This window comes from Hippocampus comes, unplaced genomic scaffold, assembly GCF_001891065.2.
Source record: "Hippocampus comes isolate QL1 unplaced genomic scaffold, H_comes_QL1_v1.1 scaffold99, whole genome shotgun sequence".
Classification (NCBI taxonomy): Eukaryota; Metazoa; Chordata; class Actinopteri; order Syngnathiformes; family Syngnathidae; genus Hippocampus; species Hippocampus comes.
This window is the reverse complement of record NW_017805134.1, coordinates 1552490-1571747: the sequence shown is the minus strand read 5'-3', so window position 1 is coordinate 1571747 and position 19258 is coordinate 1552490. Positions and strand designations below refer to the sequence as shown.

Genomic DNA, 19258 nt, shown 5'->3' with positions numbered 1-19258 from the left:
GTGTGCGTGTGTGTGTGTGTGTGTGTGCGTGTGTGTGTGTGTGTGTGTGTGTGTGTGTGTTATCAGGCGGTGTCAGGGCACCTTGGCTGGCAGCTGTCTGATTTGTGATGTCACATGGCATCCACTTTTTAGCACTAAAGCGAGCAGGCGAGCAAGCAAGCGGACAACGAGCAGGAAGCAGACGAGGACATTTCCTCGAGGCGGCCTGCCGACTTCTTTAATGCGTGATGAAATAACTTCAGCGTGCCAATGTAATGATTGACCTGTCGAGGGCGGGGCTTTACTGATTACCCCTTTTAGCATGTTAATGTATTAGCAGTATGTCTCGATAGCCCTTAGCAGCTCAACACACGCACACACGCAGTGGATGCATACACTTGCACAGACACACACAGACAATTGAACACAAATTTCACACACGCAGTGTGCATACAATGATACAATGAGCCACCCAAAGTCTGTGGTCACCTCCACACTTGTCGCATCTTTCATGACAGCATGTGACATCATCACCTCCACAACAAATTGTGTGTGTGTGTGTGTGCGCGTGTGTGTCTTTGTGTGTGTGTGTGTGCGCGCGCGTGCGCATGCACGCGCCGGTGTTTGTGTGCGCATGACTGCAGTAAGTGTACTTGCAGGATTCAGTTTACAAACTTTCACAGCAGCGTGTCATAAATCTGAGGCCCCGCCCCCGGTGACAGCCCTACCAGCTGTTGCCGGGGCAACAGGCCTTCCTGGTACAACATGTCTTGTTGTTGCCATCTCCTCGTGTGCTGGTAATCTGATTACTCATCAGGCTCCTCATCTATTATGACTGCGCGGCGTGCTCGCCCCGTCATCGGTCGCCCGGCTCCGCTCACGCGACCCGTGTTGACGTTGGTTGCCGCGATCAACATTTGGAGTGCGATTGGCAGCCATTTTGTCATGTCGAGGGCTAGTGTTTCGGCAGTGAGCTCGTCTTTCGCGAGTCAGGTTACCGTGGACGCGGGGGCTCTGTTGGCAAGTAGACCATGCAAGTGGACTATGCCGTGAGACGGATATTTCAGAGTGCTGTTGGAAAATGGAGTGAGTCGAGGTTTTCCCCTTTGAAGTGGACCAAGATAGTTTCGATAAAGTCCACTAAATATACCAAGCAAGTGTTTAGGGACTATTGAATTAATCGTCCCAGCTCTCGGGCAGTGGCGACCCCCAACCTTTTTTTTTCCCACTCGGGACCAGTTCATGGTCGTACAATTTTTTTGCAGACCTCCAACAACTCATCAAGGACAGGAGTTGGGGTGTGTGACATAAATTCCCCGTCAGGTCATTTATGCTGTTAGAAAAATAATTACAAAAATTCCACCCATTTGTGCATCCTGCTGACTTCTTTATCGTCAACTTTATCGTCGACGATATAAAAATTCCTATTTATCAATTATAAAGTTCTCATTGAATTGTTTCAGCCCTAAAGTCAACAACATATTTAGCTAAAATCCCAACATAGTGATTAAGAAGTGAAGGATGTGTGTTCGGAATCATTCTCTTATTCCCAATTCCCAAATCATAACGACAGGTCTAGGAACAATCTGCCCTTTGAAGTGGACCAAGATAGTTTCGATAAAGTCTACTAAATATACCAAACAAGTCAAGTTATAGTCAACTTTATCCTCGACGATATAAAAATTCCTATTTGTCAATTATAAAGTTCTCATTGAATTGTTTCAGCCCTACCCTTCAACAACATATTTTGCTAAAATCCCAACATAGTGATTAAGAAGTAGAGAAGGATGTGTGTTCGGAATCATTCTCTTATTCCCAATTCCCAAATCATGACGACAGGTCTCGTAACTATCTCTCCATTTTTGTCCCTATCTAAGTCAATGGTGTCCAGTGAAATCCCCATCTCATGATTAGGGAACAGGGAACGATGCCCAATGTGGCGTGTTGGGTGTCCGTCATGTGTCACATGACACTGCAACCTCAATGAGGGAGCACACAACCCGGCTGGGGGGGCGCGCCCCATCCGTGGGGTCTCAGCTGCTGATATATGGACGCTTGTAACACACAAAAGATATGCAAGACAAAGACCCCCCGTGGCCCACCATCAGCACCACAAGCACAACAAGCTGCAGTGCTTGTGTGCCAACGTGTACGCGTGTGTTAGTGTAATGTGAATGTCTCCATTTGTGTGCGTGTGTGTGGCCGAGGCAACAAACTGCAGTAAATGCCATTTTTATTGTTTGGAAAAAAATTGCATAAAAAAAGAGAAGAGCCAATGAATCTTGAGATGTGATGTCATCGTGATGTCACAGGAACGAACGTGAATATAAGTCATATGACTTCTGTCCTTTCTTTTCCTCATGCCGGTGTTCACAGGTCACGTGACAATCTTCTGACCACAGGTCATCACTTGGACTGATCTTGTCTTTCGAAGTTCACAAAGTTGACAGAGGCATTATTTGGCAAACGCTAACAAATGACAAAGGGATATTTGTCCATTGCGACTGGAAGTCGAGCCTGAGGAGGCGGAGCCAAAACAGGAAGTTCGATGCTATGATTTCAATGTGATTTTTGAAGTTGATCTCGGTCACACCCGTGAACAAATGTCGAGTGGGTTAAGGCGTCTGCCTCAAGAGTTTTGAGGTTCAGGGTTGGAATCTGAGCGCTGGAACTTCGGCTTTCTCCCGTTAGCATGTTAGCTTCATTGAAGATCAAGAACTTGTTTATCGGTGGGAACGTGCGTTTGTCCAGATGTACCCTGCGATTGCCTGGCAACCAGTTTGGGGTGTACTCTGCCTTTAGTCATCCTGAAATGGATGAACGGATGGATGGAGAGTTGGGTTGTTGGATGTTTAGTTGGAGGGATTGTTGTTTGAATAAATAGATTTTTGTATCTATTCATCTATGTATCCAACAACCCATCCATTGCTGGTTGGACATTTGATGGATGGGTGGATGATGGATGATGGAATGTTGGGTGGATGGATTTTTGGACGATAGCTCGTTTGGATGGTTGTTGAATGTATGCATGTATGTATGGATGGATGGATGCGTGGTTCCGTGGATTTGTGTTCCAGCTTATTTATCGAAGATCAGGGTGCAGAAAATGGATGTTGAAATGTCATCCCTCATACGTGATGTAAACAGGAAGTCCCATGAGTATCAAAAGTTCAGGGTGGAGGGTGACCTCAGAGCAAGGAGTCGGTAGGGGGTTCCCCAAGGTCAAACAGTTGCTCCAGGTTGACGCCGGAGCCGCACAGGAAGTCGCTGCGTTCGACCTCCGACCCCACGTCTTCCTCCGGCCAGGGGCTCTCCAGGAAACCCAGACCCAGGAAGGACTTTTGGGACTCGGCCAGTGTGTCCGCATCCCCCGTGGGGGCGCTGGCCTGCACGCTTAGCTCGTCCTCCTGAATGATGGGGCCCAGGGTGTCGCCGGCGTCCAGGCTGAGCTCGCCGCTGAGCGCCGAATCCAGCAGGGCGTCCCAGTCAAAGTCGCCCTTTAGGGGGCCGCTCTCTTTCTGCTCATCTGCGGCGAGGAGCGGGGAGCTGGGGCGGCGGATGGTCTTGCCTCCGCCGTTCCTGCGGCCCAACTTCCTCTTGGCACCACCTCGGGATGCCGGCCAAGATCCCAACATGGTTCCTTGGGCCAGGCAGGCGTCCCAAGTCTGCTCCGTGGCCTCCTCAAACTCCCGCAGGAGCCGCTGGGAACGGGCATCAGCGCGCAGGGTGCCAGCAGGACTCTTAGGCGGCTGCGTGACAAGCCCCAGCCGGCTCTGCAGCGCCGGGTTGATCCTGACGGGTGGCATGCGGCGCTTCTTGTAGGCGCCGCTCAGGAGGCGCTCGGCATACTGCGGGTCGATCTTCCAGAAGCCGCCCTTGCCCGGTTCGTCCTTCTGACGGGGAACTTTGATGAAGCACTTGTTGAGCGATAGATTGTGGCGGATCGAGTTCTGCAACGGCACGCGGATGACGCAGAGCTTAGTTTAGGTTCGCCGCTACAAACAAGGCGACAAATGGGACTCGGTGAAGCACTTCAACTCACTCCAATGTAGTTCTTTGGCACCGAGATGCCACAAGATGGCACAATAACAAGATGATGCTACATGTGGCTTTCGCTTGAGCACAAAAACATAGAAACCCTGATGAAGTAAAGTTGGAGTGATTTTCGGGACGGGAGTGAGTCAACACTGATTCGTAACTGCCAAATCACTATAAAGAGATTTCTAATGGACATTTTAGGAACTATCTTGGTACACTATGCAAAATCATAACATTTCTGGCACTAGCCAAACCGCGCTCGTGCAATAAAGGCGGAAGTATGAACGACGCCATCACTATTCATGGCGCTAACCTCCCCCCGTGACTCCCCCTCCTCCCTCCCGAGCCTAAATGGAGCTGCTGACCTTTGTTAAATATTATCTGCCCCTTGGGGGCGCTACAAAAACAAACTAACGGCTTCATCAATCATTTATGTGGCAAATTAAAATTTGGGTTGAAAAGAGACAAATCCCTCAAAATCACTCCTATATACTTGTACTCACTCTAGCTGGAGAATAAAGATGTGTGTGTGTGCGTGTGTGTTACCTACCTGCCATGTGGGCTCGGCGTGCTTGAAGTAGCAGAAGTTGTCGGTTATCCACTTGTAAATGCCGGCGAGCGTCATCTTGTTATGCTTGCTGTGCTTCATGGCCATGCAGATGAGGTGCGCGTATGAGTAAGGCGGCTTGACGCCCGCGTCCGTCTTGTAGTCCACCTCGTCCGGGCAGTGGCCACGCGCCACGATGGCGGGCAGCTGCAACAGCCGGCTGTAGGCGGCCGCTGTGGGTTTCCCCGGCGTGAGCGTTGGGACGCCGCCCCCGGTGATGGAGAAGTCCTGCAGCCACTGCAGGCTGGTCAGGCTATCGTCCAGAGAGGCTGCGCCGCCCCAGGACACGCCGGCCACGCCTTCCGCCGCCCCGCCCGCCTCCACCGCGCCCGCTGCCTCTGCTTGCGCCGCAGCTGCCACCAGAACCTCCTCCAGACCCTCGCACTCCTCGGGGCCCCCCTGGTAGCAGGACTCCATGCTCATCAACGCTGTGATGATTGCCTCCTCGCCTTTGCCTTCCTCAACACGACTGCAAACGTATGATGCACTCAAGTGAATGAGTGAATGAATGACGAAATGCAGTGAGTGAGTGAGTGAGCTAAAATGAATGCGTGAATGAACTGATGTGTTAATGAATGAGTCAACACAATGAAGTGAGTGGCTGAGGGAGCGCGCGAGCGAGTGAACACAGAAATAAGTGTGTGAATGAGCGAGTGAGTAAATTAATGAGTGAGTTGATAAATGAGTCAACACAGTGGAGTGATTCAGTGAGTGAGTGAATAGTCATTTAAACTGACGGAATCAGGACGGTGAGCGAATGAGTTAAGTCGCCCCAGCACATTTAAGTGAGAAAATGAGAACGGGACCGCAAGAGGTCACGTGTCAGTTGAGGACAACGCAGAGAGTGGTGAAGTGAGAACATGAGAATGGACGCACTGAAGTAAGAGACGGAGGAAGTGTGAGAGCGTGTGAATGAGAGCGTGAGGACTCATTTGAAAACAGTCAGTTTCTCTTCACACCTGCGCGCAAAGTGTCACGCGCAATTTTTTTTCAAGACATTTTCAAATTATGTTCACATGTTTCAATGATGAAATCCCCTAACGTGACAAACATTTGCGCTTTTTGACGTCGAGTCGCCGCAACCGTGAAACAGCATCGAATATTGAAACGAAATCAAAAGAGCAAAGATGTGAGCATACCTGCAGTCAAGCGTCTCTCCTCGGTGTGAATTGCGCGCGCGCCTCCCTCCTGCGTGTGACTGCGTGTACGTGCGTGTACGTGCGTGAGCGCGCGAGGGCCACCAAAGAGCCACGCAAGGAAACGAAGACGACGTGCAGCCCGCGGCGCCTCTTTAATACCTGAACACGTAACCCGAGCAACGGCGGCCGCGCCCCCTTGTAAACAATCTCCCGCGCGCCCATTGGCCCGCCCGTTGCCATGGAGATGCACCAACGCTTCCAACTAACGGCACGCTTCCACACTACAAGACTGGAGAATTCTCTATCCCTCCGTCCATCACTCTTTTACGACTTTCGCTTTCTTTGTGTGTGTGTGTGTGGGGGGGGGGGCAGGTCAGTTTGTTCCAAGTTGAAGGTTTTTGATTGTCTCTCCATCGTACATTCCCTCATACGTCGTAACCTTCAACCCCCACCCGATGAATTCCACTTGATAGTTGTATTGGACGAACAAAATTCCTAAAAGTAGATGAAAGTCTTGTTTGGAAAAGCGCATTCTGTATTTTGGCAGCCAAATAAAATCGTCTGATGACTTCAATGATAGTTTAAAATGACGTATTTGACGTCACTTTATAGCTTGTGCTATGTTGTCATGAACTCAAAAAAAGCAAATGTTACTTTTTTTTATATTGTACACTAATTTGTAGCGGGCGGCACGGTGGGTGACTGGTTAGCATGTCCGCCTCACAGTACAGAGGTGCAGCAAGGTTTGATTCCGGCACCTACTGCCCCCCCCCACGTGACCCTGGTGAGGATAAGCGAATTACTGTAGAAATGGATGGACGAAATGATGGACCAATTTGCAGCGATAATGATCTATACTGAACAGTAGAGGGCGCTACCGCACAATTTTTGAAAGATTTTTCGTTGGAGAATTAATTTTAAAACACACTAATTTGTCTTTCGTATGGACGCCTGGTACTGTCAATGTGGAGGAATCATTTTTGACGCAAGACAAAATATTAAAAACGTAACATTTTTTTCCCATAAGACCACAAAGTATTGAATTGTGCATGCACCATAATTCTTATTTTAGCATTTGGCCTCAATTAAAATATTTTTTTTGAATTACTACGTCTGCGGTGCGGTGTAAGCACATTGCGCAAGTAAGTACCTGGCAAAATGAGGGGAGGGGGAGGGAGGGGCTACGGAAGTTCAACTTGAATGATGGATGCAAAGCACAGCAGATTCCGCAGGAAATCTCTTCCAAATGCCTTGACCTTTTTATACCTCACACCAGCTGTTTGATTCTGACAATACTGCTTTCACACAAGTAAGCGTGTGTGTGTGTGTGTGTGTGTGTGTGCGCCACGCTCTGAAATGATTCCCGACACTCAGCTCATCTGTCCTGAGTGAGTCACAGCAACAGAAAGTTGACCACTTCAAAGAATCAGAGCCAGCCAAATGAAAACTAGTTCAGGTGTTTTCTTCTTTTTAAAAGTTTATTTCAGCCATGTCTTTTCTCAACAAGTTTATTTCGGCCAAGTAGTAACTTCTGGAAGCAAGTATGATTTTCAAACAAAAAGCAAATCTGTTGCATTCATAGAATTGCTTCATTAATATGGATGGATTAGACACACATACAGCTTTAAATTTTGCGTTGAGTTTTTCTTGTTTTGTTTTCGTGTACGTGTGTCAGGTGTGCGGCGGCGGTTGCACCGGTCCGGCGGGAGGAGTCTGGCCGCGGGGTCCTGCCCCGTTGAGGCGCCGCTGGGGGGTGTAGGTCACCGTGCGTATGCCGCCGCAGCTGCGGGACACCCGAGGGTACCTGCGCGCGACAGCCCACGTTTGGAACTTGTTGCAGAAAAGAATGACAAACGACACGGTGGCCGTGCAAGTGGGAGGGGCAGTGCGAGTGGGAGGGGCAGTGCGAGGTGAGTCCATTCGCTTCCCGAAATCTCTCTTCCCATCTGACACCATTGGGGTCGTGTGTCATGCACGAGGGGAACATTTCACCTGGTCAAGCATGACTTCCTTCTCCAACTTTTCCACAAGGAGGCGCTCACCTGAAGTGAGTCAAGTCCGTCAAAGGCCTGCCACCTCCCCTGCCGCTAGGCCACGCCCCCAACAAACTTTTACTGTGCACACACAAAAGATGATTGACAGCAGGTGTGTTCGTATACTTTACATATATATTAGGCCTGTCCCTCCATTCAAATTTGCGTGTGTGTGTGTGTGTGTGTGTGTGTGTGTGTGTGTGTGTGTGTGTGTGTGTGTGTGTGTGTGTGTGTGTGCGCGTGTGTGTGCGTGTGTGTGTTTTCAGAAAGACTCACGCTGCGTTAAGATGTCGAATGACATGACGGTCACATGACAGACAATGATGTGTTTCAAGCAGTTGTCTGCGCGCACGCACACACACAGACACACACAGACACACACACCAACAGGAAATGATGTTATAATGTTATAAACACAGAATCACTCACTCATCCCCAACTGCTCCCTGAACACTCAGTGTTTATTCATTCATAATTTAGGGAATTCCTAATCAACCAAAATGACTCATGACTAACTACTTCACATGGTGGAGCTCGGTAGTTCCCCAAAAATCCTATTGCGGTAGTCAGGAATGACTCGGTTCGTCGATAGTGGACAAGGTGTTAACTTACTTCCTGATCCCAGCGGCAGTGGCGTCTTCGCCATCATGCTCGAAATCTTCAGGACTGCGCAGCCTTTCACGGCTTCTATGGAAGTTTTTCAACTGAGCTTCGTCGAGCTGCTTCTTCTGTGACACACGTACACACACACACACACACACAAACACAAACACACACCATGTATCATTATCATATGGGATGTTTTGATGTGTTCCAACACAAAACACAAAAATCTTACAACTTCGACGTGAAGCAAGCGTTTGTCTACTTTGTTCTCTTGCAGATCCTCAGAGGTCCTCACCAGTTGCTATGGAAACCACACATTTTGTCTCGTTTATAATGTTATGTTCTACACTTTTTGTAGTTTGACAGCTGCTACAACAGCATCATCACCCCTTCTAGTGGCTTTGCATGTTAATACAGCGTTTTCAACATGTTCACATACTTTCGTGTTTGTTTACCTGGATGTGGACCTGTTTGTGTTTGCTGTCGTCATGGAGACGCCTGATGGCCTCTTGAAGTTTGTCACACTCACTTTGAAGTTTCAAGATGGACACCGGCCCGCCAGTCAGCTGCAAGCGCACACATGCACACATTCACTTATTTACACGCACACGCACACGCACACACACGAGATGCCAAAGCCTAAATGCACACTCACATGACACACACACAATGGCTGTGTCCAAATTCACACATTGACTTCCTCCGAGGCCTCATTTTTCGGACCCCATATCCTGTAAAGCTGTGCTGGAAGTGACGTCATACGGACGTAAGACCAGCCTGTGAATTTGGACACAACCATACAGACACGCGAACAATCGTCGCAAGTTTGCGCTGCGTCATCGGGTGCGTTTGGTTCGTTGACCTGGGCGTCTTCATGCCGTTGCCATCGCACGGTTTCTGCCATCTTGCGCTCCAGAAGCAGACTCAACTTGCCGTTGAGGTCGTCCGTGGAGCGACATCTCAGGTCGGAGGGTTCAGATGTCAGAGACGACATCATGCGGTCCAAGGCCCCACGAAGGTCGTCCAGCTGCAGGTCAGAGGTTGCGAGAGACCTGGCTTACTTGGCGAACATCATAATGCGATAAATGAGTGTAGCCTTCTACTTTAGCCATAAGACGAAGGAGCGCCGGCTGCTGACCTGCCGACATTGTTGGGTGAGCCGCTCGATGGCGTCCTCATGGAGTTTGACGCGCTCGTCTAGAAGTCTGCACGCCTCGCGCCGATCTGGAAGCGAAAACACCAAGAGACGTGAGGGAAGGTCCGCGCGAGCTCGTGAGGAAAGCCCGGCGAACGGGGGGACCCACCCGTGTCCCCGATGAGTCGCCGCAGGACGTCCATCTGCTCCTTGTCAGCCTTCGCCGTCTCGAGCGCATCCACGCGAGCTCGCAGGAGCGCGCCCTCGTCCTTCAGCTCGTCCAGCGAGGCGGACGCGAGACCCTGGGGACGTACAGACGAACTCGTCACCTTTCACGGCTCGCTAGTTGGCCGCATAAGACACGGTAACGCCGACTGTGATGTGGGGAGTTTGGGAAAACGGACTTGCTGGCGGACGTGAAGCTCCTCTGCGCGCTGCTTCATAACCGACATCTGCTCCTGGACGTCCCGCGCCAGCCCCAGGGCCTGACACGCACGCAATTAGAAAGTTGGGCTTTTTAGTTTGGCTCATTCCTGCCAGCTTGTAACATTCCTGCGTACAGTGCACACGAGCACGCGCGCACAGAGACGACAAGCAGACGCGCCTTCTCCCTTGACAACAGAAGACGTTCGGACGCAATGCGACCAAGACCAAAAACCTTGAGCCGAAGCGGGCGTCCAACCTGTTCCAGTGCGTCCTCACAGGCCCCGACGCGTTCCAGGAGTCCCGTTTGTCGAGCCCGCTCGGCGGCGCTGACGTCCCGGATGCCCAAGCGGCTCAGTAGCGCCAGCAACAGCCGTCGCAGGTAAACCAAATCAAGCGCGCCCGCTCGGGGGCCCCCGAAGCTCAAGTCCAGCAGGTCCGAGAAGGTCGCGTCGTCGTCCCGCCGCATCGTTCGTTCAATACCGTCAACGCCGCCGCTTCTGTGTGTGCGCGCGTTGCCCCGGAGGTAGCGTTCGCGTCCGACGTCGCTTAGGCAACGACAGGGAGAACTTCGAAACGGCTGCTTTATCGTAAGCGCTTCGACTTCCGCATATTTTCTTTTTCATTTGTAATTATTGTTTCAGGTGTGATGGTGGGAAGGGATGACTTCATTTCAGTGGCTTGGTGATGAAATGCTGTGATGATGCAATTGGATCTCTATGGGCATTTATTGTAACGTACACCAAAGTATTGCTCTTCGAAACTTTATTTCGGCTTTTGAATTAATCACCTTTACGGTAAACATTTAGTCTCTGTTTTCCCTTCTTATTTCAGGTAAAAAAATAAAATCAACTCGAGCCAGCCACCACCGGCATTTCCCATCATGCTTCCGTGCGTCTTTAAAGTGAATGTGCGGATTTGGTGGTGATCGTAATGTGTGAAGCGGATCGTCGTCCTCATCAGATGCCATCTGCCGCGGCTGCCTGCGCCCGCCACTCAGCGGCAAAGAAGGAGAGCGAGCCGGCGAATCCCAGCACGACCATGATGAGGAGCTGCCAGTGCAGCAGCAGGAAGTTGCTGTAGAAGAAGGCCAACGCCGCCAAGATGGACTGAGGAGCAAACACAACAGCCAGGTAAAACCGCCACCGTGATGTCACTTCCTGTCGGGTGTTTCAAGCCTCTCAGATTTTGGGGAGGCAAAGGTCCGCAAGGGTTTAATCAAGGCAACTGGACTGCTCTTGTTTTTTTGAACACCTTCAATCCAAAAGGCTTCCTTTGATTCAATGACTCTTTTCTTGCGTGACCTTGAAGGACTGTCCCTTGTCCAGTCACCTGCATGACTGACAACACACACACACACACACACACACACACACACACACACACATTCTTCCAAGCAGCACTCCTAACCCAAACATAAATTCTGACAATTCACAAACCGTCTCACAACAAACACACTTTCATCCTCCCTGACGACAGAAACTCACTTACTGACGAACAAAATTTATTCGCACATGCAAAATATACTCACTCATTCTCTACTGACAACACACACACACACACACACACACACACACACACACACACACACACACACACACACACACACACACACATTCTTCCAAGCAGCACTCCTAACCCAAACATAAATTCTGACAATTATATTTGGAACACTTCAGTCAAAATGATCAATTGTTGCATGACTATGTCTGAGGATTCAAGCTTGAGAAGCAAGGTTCCAAAAACCAAAACCCAAAACAAAAAGCCATTCCCACCTGTATGAACTTGAAGATGGCGAAGGCGGGGGCGCTGTTGTTGCGGAAGGTGAAGCCGATGATGCTGAGCAGCTGCGTGTTGAAGCAGCTGTCGCCCAAGCCCAACAGGAAGCTGCACAGCAACGCCACGCCCACACTGACACACACACATGCACCACTTCATTAGGGAAAAAGCGTACAATGATGTCCAGTTGAGGAATTGAATAAAGAAGATGCTGAATTCAAACAAAAGGCAAAACCCTCGTTCAAATTCAGGAGACGAGCTATTGGTCGAGCTGCACTTGCGATAGCGTGACATCTTTGCTCCTGAAGCTCTTAACGTGCCATTTGTATGTGGTGTTGCGTTTCGAGTCGGGGGCAACCTGGGCCGAATGAAGGCGGTGAGCTCGGTTCCCTCTTCAGGCGCCAGGGGGGCGTCATCGGCGATGTTGATGAAGATGAGGTAGAACGCCACGTAGTGCGACAGCAAGCCGAGCAGCACCACGGGATTGCGGCCCACGCGGCCGCGGCCGCCCTTGTTGAGCACGCCGAAGACGCCCCCGCCCAGGATCTCGCCCAGGCCCACGCAGATGCCCGACAGCCCCATCAAGCTCTTGGCGTCCGCTCCCAAGCCCGTCATGGCGCCGATGCATGTGCCGTACACGCCGCTGTAAAACGTCAGCTCCACGCCTGTCGGCACACGCACGCCATCATGTCATCCATCGCACGGCGTGCGCATCACGTGACGGGAAGTCGCGAGTCACCTGTGTACGCGATGGACAGGCTGAGCAGCAACATCTCCTTGGTCACCAACATCTTGCATGCCCGCACTGGGGAGCAGAGTGTAACGTTGTCTCACACACACACACACACACACACACACACACACACACACACACACACACACACACACCCGTATGCAGTTTGGTTGGAAAAAAGTGAACGACAATCGAGCAAGGGGCGGCCACTCTCAATGTGTGTGTGTGTGTGTGTGTGTGTTGGCTTGGAGGTGGGCGCACATACCAAAAGCGTCCAGGGCTTGCGAGCAGACATGCGAGAGAGGCGAGCTGCCAACACAAATAGTTGGGGGGGGGGGGATAAATAAAAAGTTGAGAAAAAGTCATGCAGACTAAACACACATTTCTCCAATTTGCACATTTTTTTACGTTGAAAGAAGAGGAAACTCTTTGCATCTCACCGTCCATCTTGAAAATCAAATCTGAAAACCATTCTGAAGGCGAATAGCGTCAGATGGGTTTGAAATGAAATGAAACAGTTTTGGGGGTCAAAGGTTGTGGCATATTTAAGATTTAAACTAGTAAGATCAGCAAAAGCAACCAAAGTGTTACTTTTGGCGTCGGGGTTTGCTCCCGATAGCGAAGCAGAATGGAAGCGCGTTCCCCGTACACTCAGGACCCCGCGTTGCCATGGTGACGCGTCACACCGCACAACATGGGATGTCGTTCGAGGGTCAATGAGCAGTGCCTCGTCACCATGGCAACCGCAAAGATAATACAAGCGCTTTGTCAACCTCCTCCTCCCCCTCCTGATGCTTATGTTGACGGGTACCCGAGTGCACTCTCGCCCGAGTCGGAGGGCAGCAGCGGGGCCTCCGATTCGTCGCCAGGCGCTATTTCCGCTTCCGCGTCGGGCTTCCGGATGAGGAAGAAGAGGAAGCAGCCCACCAGGCTGATGACCGTCAGGGAGATGAATACCGTCTGCCGGTCCTTGTCTGCCGACGCACGCACACAGAGGGGGTCAACACTTGAACCTCGGCCCGTGCAGGCGCACGTGCGCGACCAGCCACTTCCTACCTGAGATGTGCTCGTGTCCACGCCAGGCGAAGAAGATGAACAGGTTTCCAAACAGTAAGCTAAAAAAACCCACACACACGCGCAATCATTAGAAGCAAACACACACGCCAGAAGTGCAACAATTGATCGACAACTTATCAATGATCCAATCAGGCAACAACAATTGATCATTTAGAAACCTTGTTTGACTTCAAATTCTTCGCAGGAAATGAATCCGAAACATTTTATTTGTGAAAATAACAATGTGAATTTGACGGATGGAAATCAAAAATATTTTACAATCAGAATCATCGATTAAATTCATCATGAAATAATTGAAACTCCTTCACAAAATAGAGCGTCACCTGCACTGCAGCAGGGCCCAGAAGACGCCACTGTTCCTGCCGATGGTGTGCTGGTCCGAGTTGAGCGCCAGCACGTTCCCCTGCGCCGTCCACAGCACGGCGGCGCCGGCGCCCACCAGCACGGACGCGGTGTAGAAGCTCCACGTGTACGGGTAGACAAAGACGGCGATGTAGGCGCTGTACAGCAGCCCGCTGAAGAACATGGACAGCTGGGCGCCCGCCACTGCCACCACCGACGGCGCCAGCAGATTGGATGCCGAGAACACGCCGTAGATCACAGCCATGCTGCACCATACATTTTACAGGTTATAGTTCACATTCATGGGGGAATATGTTTTTTTCATTTTTGTGGGGTGCGTGGGCGCTCTTACCTGGTGTAGCCGCTGGCGTGGAAGGTGGTGCTGTTCAAGCTTTTGATCACCGTTTGCTGCAAGAAGCAAGACAGGTCGGGCGGCGTTGACAAGTGCCTGGAGTGACTCGTGCAGTGATGGAGTGACGTGGCATGACGACCGGCCGGCACACATACCTCGATGTTGCCGCATGTTTGGAAGGCTGTGAAGATGAACATGAAGGCCACGCCCAGGACAATGACGTTGACCAACTTCTTGCCGTCAGGACCCATTTGGAAGCGTGTGGGATTATGTCACAACATCTGACGAAGACAGTGACAACAAGATAGTCTGGGGGGAAGGAGACATACTCAGCCCCCTCCCGTGTCTGTCAAATTTTTCCGTCACATCTCAATATCCATTCCAAATATTTTTATACCGATACACTAAGTATATTGCAAATGGATCAGTGAAAAGTAAGTCCATAAAAGCCAGGGATGATCTTCTGTGGATGCAGCCAGTAATTTATGTACGGCTGATGGTTCTGTAACGTTTTGAAGTACTCAATAATAACCCCCGATTTTTTTTTTTTTTGCATCATACTTCGTTATGTCGCCTTCCACGGAAGTTGAAAAGGTAACAACGCTATTTTGCCAAAGTACGGAATAGATAGTAGAGGAATGTTTCGTAAGGGAGGAACTAAACAAGGTAAAAAGTACAAAATAATATAGAAAATAGGCAGTTGGCTGAAAGCAATCCACTAAATTGCACTTTCTACTACTGCAAACTACTTTGTAAAAATAGGTGTTAAAAAAAATAATAAAATGAATGTTTATTGTCCACTTACAAAGCAGACGGCAGTTCTTGTCGCTTCTTGCTCGCCTCTGGAAGAGGCTAAAACCAGGCTAAACAAAGCTGAGCTGACCAGCTAGCTTTTAGCACTTGCCATCGATCTTTCCCATATGGACCCGAAATCCACCATGACGGAACCAGCCGGCTTTTCCAAAATTGTGCTCTGACAATGCCAAGCAAGCAGAAGACGAATCCGACAATACGCTATCATGTGAGTTTGAGAGGACGTCAGCTGACCCACAACGTCACAAGTTTAGCGGCGCCAGCATCAAATTATATAATCAGATATTTTGTTAAATTTGTTTATTAACATGTTATATTGTTTGTTGTTTTGAGTCAATAGAACCCTTAAAAAATACTAGATGTAAATGTGCAATACACAAGCTCATCCATTTGGCATGTTGATTTTTTTTTAACTACCGTGAAGACATGCCTTATGTTTCCGCTTCCGGGTGAATTATTATTTTTTTTTTTGGTCATGGTCACACGATGAGACATATTCCGTTAAAAGTCGAGTAGTTTCGATGTTAACTTTTTTAAAACACATTAAAAATCATCACGTTTTCATTTCGTCCGTGCTCGGCTATATGTAGGGCTATGTTTGATTGTTTGGCGAAGCTGTGGCAAGGTGGGTGGTGCCAGCAATGGTTGCGCTGTTTACAGCCAATGGAGCAAATTATTGTCTTTAATTGAGCCAAGGCACAGACTTAACTTTTAAAAATATATCACAGAACACCACTAAACCTAATGCCACAAAAGTATACACGCGCACGCACACGCGCACACACACACAGACGATATTACTACATATTTTGTTTGGACATTCTGCCATCTAGTGGAAGAGCATTGAAATGTTCGTCACTGGCATAGATAGATCAACGTTTTAAATCGGATGGTTTTGGGTGACACACTCAGGCAGAAGGCCGTTATAATAAGAATTTATTTTTCGAGCCATCAGACCATCCAAAATACAACGCTGAGCCAGATAGATAGATAGATAGCAAAGCTATTCATCTGTTTGTTTATTTATTTATTCTGCGTGCTTGTCCGCTCATCTATCGTTAATTGTGTGACGTTGATTATCGCTGAATCTCGCGAGATTTTGTCGAGGCTGGCTTCAGCAGACTAGCAACTAGCAAGTATCTCGTCTGTCGCGAGTTGCTGCTGCTGCTTGCAATCTTGTTCTTGAGCAAAAACAAGGAGAGCAAGAAGCAGACGCTTCCCCGTGGGACGCCATCGCGTCGCTGTGCGTCCTGCACCTCCGCGCTCGTCTCGTTCGAGCTCGGCCCCGCTGACGGACGCCTGAGCGCGGCTGTGATTTGCAGGTAGTTAAGGTTGATGCTGTTCCTCGCAGGTTTATTAATAGCCGCCAGATAGCTGCTGGCTGCTAGCAGCTAGCTGTCCAGCCAACGGCTAGCCTAGCTCTACAATGCATTTTGAAAGGCGAGGTGCTTAAAGCGCTGGCTTCAAATGTGACACCTGGACAAACGTCTCACGCGACGTCGCTCGTTTGTTGTCACAAATAGCACGTTTGATGGAGGTTTTGTTTTATGGATTTTGTTGAGCTGAATGAGCGGCACTCGCTTTGCTAGCGAGTTGGACATCGTTATTTATCTCATCGTTACACGTAGCTGCATGGTTAAAACTATCATTCAAAACTTACTGTTTACATGTAAGGTATGTGTACAAAGTGCCATTCAGAGCTTACTTACGACCTGTGTTTAAAGTATGCTTGTGTAATTCCATTGACATGGGAACAACATGATCAGACAGATGTTTTAAAGTCATGAGGGTGTCATTTGTGACATTGTAAGAAAGTGACTCTTTAAGAGCGTCGAAAATGCACCAACTTCTGCCCCACTTGTGAATGCAGTCTTGAGTCAGTTGGGGTCGAGAATTAGGCAGCGCCTTTTTGTTGTTGTTGAATCCGAGGTTCAACACCATCAGAACTTTGTTCGTCGTTATCATACTTTCAAAAGGCTCCTGTCACTGGAAAGCTTATAGAACACAGAAACAGACAAGAATATGATTTCTAATTAATTCATTGCAGCCATTGCATGAAACAATAGGTAAATTTCGGGATAACCAAAATCCTAATTTGAAAACTACAATCAATATGAACTTTAAGTGCTCAACAGAAAATAATCTGAAGGCCATCTTTTAGTAAAGTTATTCAATGTACAATATGAATGCATCAAATAAGGCCCTATGATGATTATTGCTGTACATAATTTTTATAATTGATGCCGAAATAAAACTTTGCAAAAATACATAGGACGGAAAGAAAAATATCATAGGAAGCATTTGTAGTTGATAAAATTCATGAAATTGGTGTTGGAAGTGACACAATATAAAATGATATGATGGTAATATAAATTTTGATGAAAAGTTGCTCATAGTTGTTCATGTGTGTGATAGTGTTTCTGTATTTGTGCGTCAGGATGCGGCCTCCCACATGTGGCCACGCCATTGCCGCCTGACCGCTGCCAGGAATCATGGATGTCGTCGGGATCATGTAGCCACACACCATAGGCTCCCATGATGCATCGCGGCCCGTGAGCGGTGGACTTGGCACTTCACTGTAAACGATCGGACGCCCATGCAGCCTTTCCTGCATCTGTGCGGTCTCACAAGTCAGGACTGATCTGATTGGACGTTGTCGGCAGGAGAATGAATGGCTCGCTTTTAACTCCTCCCAGCCCGCGGGCCACAAACTCCTCCCCCTTGCCCCCATCACCCTCCCCTTCGCCGTCCCCGCCATCGCCCTCTCTGCTGCCCCTGTCGCCCCGGCCACCCCCCCTCCCTCCTCTGATGAGCCCGCCGCCCCCGACCCACCCGTCCTCACTGTCGGACACGCCCACGCCTTCACCCTCTCCCTGCCTCAGCTGGACTGAATTCTGTGAGCTTCATGCCCGCGTGGCGGCCGGCGACTTTGCGCGCCACTTCCGGGCGTTTCTCTTGGAGAACCCGCACTATTCGTCTGACTCAGCCGCCGCCTTCTGCCGCCGCTTCATGGATCGCTTCGTCCGCCACTTCCAGAGCGAACTGGAGGGGGCACCGCCACTCAGTGGCACCTCTGGCAGAGAGGAACTGGTGAGCTGGGCTCCCCAGTCGGACGCCACCTCTCTGGAAGAAGAGGCCGCGTCCCCCTTGTCGGTGTCCGGAGGAGCCGTCCCGCCCTGCTCCACTGCTAACGTGGCTCTGCAGGCCTCCAAAGAGGCACCCACGTGCCTCCTGCTGGACGGCCGCAGCGGCGACAGATTTCAAGACTCCTACGCCCGCGGCCAGGTCCTGCCTCCGTCTTCGTCGTCATCGTGCTGCTCCTCTGTGGGAGGCAACAATGGCAGGCGGGACGACAGGGGCACTGCAGCAATGGGCGGGAACGGGGACGCATCTGCCGTGGAAGAGGAGGACAGCTGGCCTGGTCCAGTGTCAATGGGGGAGGAGGTGGAGGGGCGGGAAGCGGACGGCGGCGAGGTGGACTTCTCCGATGCCTCACGCATGCCTAATACGCCCCCGCCCGGCTCCAAAGGGACCGCCCCTGGCTCCGTCTCTAAAAACAAAGTGAAAAAGCGTTTCTCGCTGCGCAGTGTGGGGCGCAGTGTGCGTGGGAGCGTGCGAGGTATCCTGCAGTGGCGGAGCTCTTCCAGTGACTCGGGGCCAAGCCCGCTGCCTGCCAGCTACAGCTACAACATGGGCGTGCACGATGCCGCCCCGACCCGAAATGCTACCACCCAGCCTCCAACGCCCACCTCCTCCATGCCCGTCTCTCTTTCTATGCCCCTGTCCCTGCCCCACTCGTCTTCGTCGTCCCTGCCCCCATCATCGTCCAGCAGTGCCACCTCTCTGTTGCTTTCCGACGCCGCCCGGGACCGCCGGCGGAGCAACGGCGAAGGCGGCGAGAAGGACAAGTGGAGCCACCGTTTGGAAAAACTGCGACTGACTCGATCTCCGCCCCCTGTCCTCACACCGAGCACCGCGTCTTCTGTGCTGCCACCTAGCGGCGGCACCACTGCCAACGCGCCGCCCAGGAAGGTCGGTCGGCTGGTTCGAGAAGGCGGAGTGAGCGTCAGTTCATCCAACGATGAGCTGAGCGGAGGTCACAGCTTCCCGGGCTTTTCCTTTGTTCTCCCTCTTCACGGCCTCGACAACAACAACACGGCGGCCGCGGCTCCCCGGGCGGCGGGGGGGGGGGGCGGGGAGAA

The 19258-nt window shown here is 50.5% G+C and overlaps 4 protein-coding genes and 1 long non-coding RNA gene across 11 annotated transcripts in view; 2 read left to right on the top strand and 3 right to left on the bottom strand.

The window, feature by feature from the left end:
- Positions 1-2205: 2205 nt before the first annotated feature.
- Positions 2206-5935, bottom strand: foxj1a (forkhead box J1a). 2 transcript variants are annotated; one of them, XM_019866307.1, is made up of 3 exons: positions 5764-5935; positions 4568-5093; positions 2206-3929 (listed from the first exon to the last, which is right to left on the bottom strand). In XM_019866307.1, the coding sequence occupies exons 2-3, from the start codon at positions 5045-5047 to the stop codon at positions 3168-3170; spliced, it is 1242 nt and encodes a 413-aa protein (XP_019721866.1). In that variant the 5' UTR covers positions 5048-5093; positions 5764-5935; the 3' UTR covers positions 2206-3167. The 2 variants fall into 2 exon arrangements, with proteins under 2 accessions (XP_019721866.1, XP_019721867.1); XM_019866308.1 differs by lacking the exon at positions 5764-5935 and having other exon boundaries at positions 4568-5118.
- Positions 5936-7255: 1320 nt separating this feature from the next.
- LOC109513826 (uncharacterized) lies at positions 7256-10628 on the bottom strand. 4 transcript variants are annotated; one of them, XM_019866521.1, is made up of 11 exons: positions 10220-10628; positions 9942-10022; positions 9707-9839; positions 9541-9626; positions 9265-9429; positions 8858-8968; positions 8635-8703; positions 8409-8524; positions 8073-8138; positions 7806-7877; positions 7256-7567 (listed from the first exon to the last, which is right to left on the bottom strand). In XM_019866521.1, exons 1-11 carry the CDS (start codon positions 10427-10429, stop codon positions 7435-7437), a joined length of 1242 nt encoding a protein of 413 aa, XP_019722080.1. In that variant the 5' UTR covers positions 10430-10628; the 3' UTR covers positions 7256-7434. The 4 variants fall into 4 exon arrangements, with proteins under 4 accessions (XP_019722080.1, XP_019722081.1, XP_019722083.1 ...); XM_019866523.1 differs by having other exon boundaries at positions 7493-7567; positions 7756-7877; XM_019866522.1 differs by lacking the exon at positions 8073-8138.
- On the top strand, positions 7826-8836 carry LOC109513827 (uncharacterized). The gene is made up of 2 exons (XR_002167865.1): positions 7826-7908; positions 8680-8836. It is a non-coding gene; the product is annotated as an uncharacterized LOC109513827 (long non-coding RNA).
- A 41-nt stretch (positions 10629-10669) lies between the features above and the next one.
- Positions 10670-15457, bottom strand: mfsd11 (major facilitator superfamily domain containing 11). 3 transcript variants are annotated; one of them, XM_019866519.1, is made up of 11 exons: positions 15049-15457; positions 14399-14552; positions 14244-14299; positions 13873-14157; positions 13529-13587; positions 13284-13446; positions 12738-12781; positions 12479-12544; positions 12060-12404; positions 11736-11871; positions 10670-11069 (listed from the first exon to the last, which is right to left on the bottom strand). In XM_019866519.1, exons 2-11 carry the CDS (start codon positions 14492-14494, stop codon positions 10766-10768), a joined length of 1554 nt encoding a protein of 517 aa, XP_019722078.1. In that variant the 5' UTR covers positions 14495-14552; positions 15049-15457; the 3' UTR covers positions 10670-10765. The 3 variants fall into 3 exon arrangements, with proteins under 3 accessions (XP_019722078.1, XP_019722077.1, XP_019722079.1); XM_019866518.1 differs by having other exon boundaries at positions 14399-14524; XM_019866520.1 differs by having other exon boundaries at positions 10814-11069; positions 12098-12404; positions 14399-14524; positions 15049-15456.
- Positions 15458-16116: 659 nt separating this feature from the next.
- sh2b1 (SH2B adaptor protein 1) overlaps positions 16117-19258 on the top strand; it is an 11191-nt gene continuing 8049 nt past the window's right edge. The window contains exons 1-2 of the mRNA XM_019866516.1: positions 16117-16378; positions 17494-19033. Coding sequence (XP_019722075.1) covers positions 17724-19033 — 1310 coding nt within the window. The 5' untranslated portion in view covers positions 16117-16378; positions 17494-17723. The remainder of the gene's footprint in view (positions 16379-17493; positions 19034-19258) is intronic.

Coding starts and splice junctions, on each gene's coding strand:
- foxj1a (XM_019866307.1), bottom strand. CDS start 5,047: ATGAGCATGGAGTCCTGCTACCAGGGGGGCCCCGAGGAGTGCGAGGGT. Junction 3,930..4,567: donor ACGCCGAGCCCACATGGCAG/GTAGGTAACACA, acceptor GTGCCGTTGCAG/AACTCGATCCGCCACAATCT.
- LOC109513826 (XM_019866521.1), bottom strand. CDS start 10,429: ATGCGGCGGGACGACGACGCGACCTTCTCGGACCTGCTGGACTTGAGC. Junction 9,430..9,540: donor TCACCCAACAATGTCGGCAG/GTCAGCAGCCGG, acceptor TCTGACCTGCAG/CTGGACGACCTTCGTGGGGC. Junction 8,139..8,408: donor ACTGCCGCTGGGATCAGGAA/GTAAGTTAACAC, acceptor GCGTGCGCGCAG/ACAACTGCTTGAAACACATC.
- mfsd11 (XM_019866519.1), bottom strand. CDS start 14,494: ATGGGTCCTGACGGCAAGAAGTTGGTCAACGTCATTGTCCTGGGCGTG. Junction 14,300..14,398: donor AAACATGCGGCAACATCGAG/GTATGTGTGCCG, acceptor TGCTTCTTGCAG/CAAACGGTGATCAAAAGCTT. Junction 13,447..13,528: donor TGGACACGAGCACATCTCAG/GTAGGAAGTGGC, acceptor GTGCGTCGGCAG/ACAAGGACCGGCAGACGGTA.